The 4,137-nt window shown below is 50.7% G+C and overlaps 1 protein-coding gene across 1 annotated transcript; it reads right to left on the bottom strand.

Annotated features, from left to right (window-relative positions):
• Positions 1–2,862: 2,862 nt before the first annotated feature.
• LOC146179186 (ABC transporter ced-7-like) lies at positions 2,863–3,687 on the bottom strand. Its single transcript, XM_084580142.1, has one exon. It carries the CDS (start codon positions 3,685–3,687, stop codon positions 2,863–2,865), a length of 825 nt encoding a protein of 274 aa, XP_084436268.1.
• Between the last annotated feature and the right edge of the window lie 450 nt (positions 3,688–4,137).

Below are 4,137 nucleotides of genomic sequence, written 5' to 3' on the forward strand. Positions count from 1 at the left end.
GGGAAGTTCTTGGGTAAACTGGAGTTGCTTCGAATATTTTATAGTTACTCTGAACTGCGACATCACGTAGGCGCTTTCAAATTTGATGCCGCTTGCTGATTGATTGAGAGATGACTTCAAATTGCTGCTGGACAAATTTCAAGTTTTCAGGATCATATTCTCAGGTTCAGCGCTGGATTTCTTTAATAATGGGAGCATATACAGAGCGTGAGTGGCCATCGGGCGCTAGTCTAGAGGACGTAACGAAGATCGTTGCCACGGCGAGAGGCTACACCAGAAAGTCTGTTCCGAACCACTAGCGCCACTAGGAGTGTGCGCAGGGTGCAGACTGCGTCGGTTGCAGCACTACGGGGGAGGGGGCGGAGGGAGGAGGGGAATGGCATGGTATGGGGCGAAATGGCAACCAATTAGTGTGTGAAAATGTTCACATGCTGGGGATCACTCTCGCTAAGCCGAAGAGTAGGAAGTGCGACCACTAGTTTTAACGAAAAGCAATTGAATTGTGATCCACGAGGTATGATGACCCACAGACAGGACAGCCTTGACATATGTGGCCTACTTTTGTGTCTGAGAGCGATAATTCACCAATGACGGGCTATCTGATAGTGCTTTTCATTAAGATTCGTAGGCTGAGGAGGCCCTTTAAGGTGGCTCGCACTGGCCTCGAAAAGTCTAACGTGTGGGTACCATGAACTTCCCCGCAATAATTACGGAGTGGGATGTTCGAGAGTCTCTTCCTAACCCTTCATTAGACCTGCAAGTAATTCTAATGATATGTGGGAGGAGTTCCCCCTTCCATTTCATATCCTGAACTTCGTTCGGCAGCATCTTTCTTAAGGATCGTTTCTAATTCTCTGAAGTACTGTATAATATTGTAGTATGAAGCATTTCTACAATCAGCGTTTCCAAAATGGAATGAATGCGATACAGCAGGTACACAGAACACGCCAACAGAGAGAGCAAAGTTGCAGACAGAGCTGATTCATATCAGAAGCAGGCGGACATCTACATGGGTAAACTGTTCTGGTGTGACACATGAAGGCACGATGCCGCTTCTTAACTCTCTTCCGCATTTTGCACAGTCGCCGCACTGCGTCTTCCATATTCATTACCGCTGTACAGTATGCGTACAAAACCAGCACCAGCAGCAACAGGCATCCACCCTTCGGATGCCCGGGGGACAGCGAGAGGAGATAATGTGCCTAAAAGGCACACCACCTCCCCTTGTCCACCACACACGGCGGCTAAGTGTACAGCCGGAGTCTGTAAGGCTCCGGAACGACACCAGTAAGAATCTCAGTCCCCGCAACACAGCGATCGAAGGCACAAGCGCTGCAGGCGCTGGGATTCGAACCAGCGTCTTCGCGTGTGCGAGCTCAGCACGTTACCCACTTAGCTACAGTGTGGCACGGCTTCTAGGTGACACCCAGAATAGATGTTGCGTGGGGGATGAAGCGGTCATACCGGAGCATGCGCCGTGCCTACTTGCTGCTTTTTACGTGATGCGGCGAGCGTGAAGCTTATCTCCGGATATCGAGTGCAGCCTATGTATCGTGCGCGCTTGATATCGAATGTAGCCGCTGTAACTTTCGTGCCTGGTCATGCATAATTACATTGTCACTTCATTCCGTGCTTCGTTTTCCAGACGGCGGATATAAGAAACGTGCAAACAAGGAGAATGTGCCTATATTTTAATAATGGGCGTGCTGTTTCGTAATTTTGTAATGAAGTTCGCTTTTGCTGACGATAACGTAAAGAGAGGGGGAGTAGATAAGTTCGATTCTTATTCTGCTGACAGAACATTGCTTTCATAGCATGTATATATATGGCATATCGATGCCGAGAAATAATGTATGAAGGACCCGATGAGGAGGTGTAAGTAAGGGGGAGTACAGTAAATATGGATGGAAGTGTTCGCATGAAGCGCAATTAACAACGACTGCTAATGTATAAGCGAAGTTCGACAATTACGGGCACGTGGAAATTAAACATAGTACGCTACGAGTGCATTGAGATGTGCGAGTTGTTGGCGGAACATAAGGCGTGTAAGCAAAAGTGGAATTATCTATGCACGTATCTGTGAAACGTTTAACGTCCTAAAGCGAGTCAAGCTATCGGAGACGCCATACTGGAGGGCTCCAGACATGTCGACCACCTGGGGCTCTTTAACGCGCAGTGATATCGCACAGCACACATGCACCTTCCTTTCGCCGCCATCGATAGCGGCCGTCGAGGCCGGAATTCCAGCGCGCGTACTTACGCAGAGTTGTCGAGCGCCTTTACCACCGGGACACCTCGGCGGAGTAGATCGAATTCGACGGCATCACCTCAGAAGCATACACGCCAAATCCATACCGTCATCACTCTTTTGATCGCTCCATTGTAAGCCTTCTAACTTTTTCACTTTTTTTTATTTTGGCCAGTGTTATATAAGACCTGACTGCGATCCGGCTGACAAACAATCATTATAGCGAACCCCGTCAAGTAAATATTGCAAAAGGGGTTAAACAATTCTTAGTGCTATAACCCCTCCCCGTGTTCCAGCTTTCCCCGTTCCCATGTTGTTTGTGAACCCCGCCCCCCTTCCCACCCGACCCGTTCAATGCGTCTTATTCGCGAGCCTGAAGACCAACGTGTTTGCAGCCTAGGCTGGCGAATATCTGTTCCAGTGTAGTGTCGCTGATGTAGAAAACGTGAAACTTTTGCTTCCGCTCGAGGAATAGGGGGGGGGGGGGGGTGTCGAACGTTTCGCATAAGCTGGTCGGCGGCTCGAAAATGCGAAATTCCAGCAGAGCCTCGTAGCAGCGCACCAGCGAGCACATCGGGAAGTGGTCCATCACATCCCTCACGATAAGCCGCTGATCATCCATATCGCACTTTCGGTCGGGAAACGTACACCGGGATCGTAGTACCGCTCAAGTACTTTGCACTGAGCTCCTTTACCGAGCCGATGCAGTCTATGCGGCCAGCCGCCAGGATGCCGATGCGGTCGTAGACGCTCTCGTATTGGCGATGATGCTCGCACGTCAGTATAACGGTGCTGTGCTGTCCAAAGTATTCCAGCACTCGCTGCACCAGAGCGCGCGTCTGCTTGTCGTAGTCCGGAAGGTCCAGGATATACAGCCTGAGTAAGGCCATCAACCCCAAAGCCAGTGACAGCTGCACCCTGGCGCTTGCGCTGCATGATGCGATGGCCGCGTCAGACTCGGCGAGGCCGGCAATGGTCAGAAGAGACCTCGTAACGCGTGGTACGTCCTGAACTCCGCGAAGCATGGCCAGCAGGCAGATCATTTCCCGGCCAATGTGTATTTCCAGGAGACCCCCGGCATGAGGAACGTAGCCGATAATCCGCAGCCACTGTCGGTAGTGAAGTGTAAGTGGCGTGGGGCCCAGGTAGGCGTCGCCGGATGTCACAAACAGCGCGCCGCCAAGGACGCCAAGCAGCGTAGTTTTACCGGTGTCCAGGACGCCCACGAAACGGATGCACTCGCCGTGACGCATCGCGAAGCTGTTCTTGTCGATGGCAATGCGACGCCGGATGAAGCCGTATATCTTCCTTAAACTGCGCACGAGCAGCGCGTGTTGTTGCAAGTTCCGCTTCTTGCAGACGTCCTCTACCTGCTGCTTTTCCTTCGCAACGTTTTCGTCAGCCAGGAAAGCAGTGTTTGTATCGGCTGGTTCGTGCATCCCAAAACGCGACAACGCCGCAGCCGCAGCTCGGAATCGAGGAAGGTCACCAGGGCGAAGCACATTCCTACCTCCAGAACCACGGAAAGGACTTCGAACAGGCGCGTGTTATTAACATATACTAATTAATAATTAAACCTTTTTCGCAGTACTCCTCCCCTTCTCAGAGTTTCTCTAAGATTTGTCGCTCTCCCACGTTGTCAGACAGCACGATGTAGGTAGGAGGAGTGCTGGTATGTTGCCATCATGTCAGTTATTTTTGCTTACGATCAAGAACAGTCTCCTACTTCTTCGCTAGAGAGGAAAAAGCTTGGCGCGGAGCAAGCATAGTTGATGTTGTCTTCAGGAAATTTTCGTCATTGGGATAGGGAAGTTCGTGGCAGTTATTGCCATGAAAGTAACCCCAAAGTGCTTATCCATTTGAAAGGAACACAGTAAGACACCAGCTTA

The sequence above is a fragment of the Amblyomma maculatum genome, chromosome 9 (genome assembly GCF_055883805.1).
Source record: "Amblyomma maculatum isolate TAMU_Amacu chromosome 9, ASM5588380v1, whole genome shotgun sequence".
Lineage (NCBI taxonomy): Eukaryota > Metazoa > Arthropoda > Arachnida > Ixodida > Ixodidae > Amblyomma > Amblyomma maculatum.

Coding starts and splice junctions, on each gene's coding strand:
- LOC146179186 (XM_084580142.1), bottom strand. CDS start 3,687: ATGCACGAACCAGCCGATACAAACACTGCTTTCCTGGCTGACGAAAAC.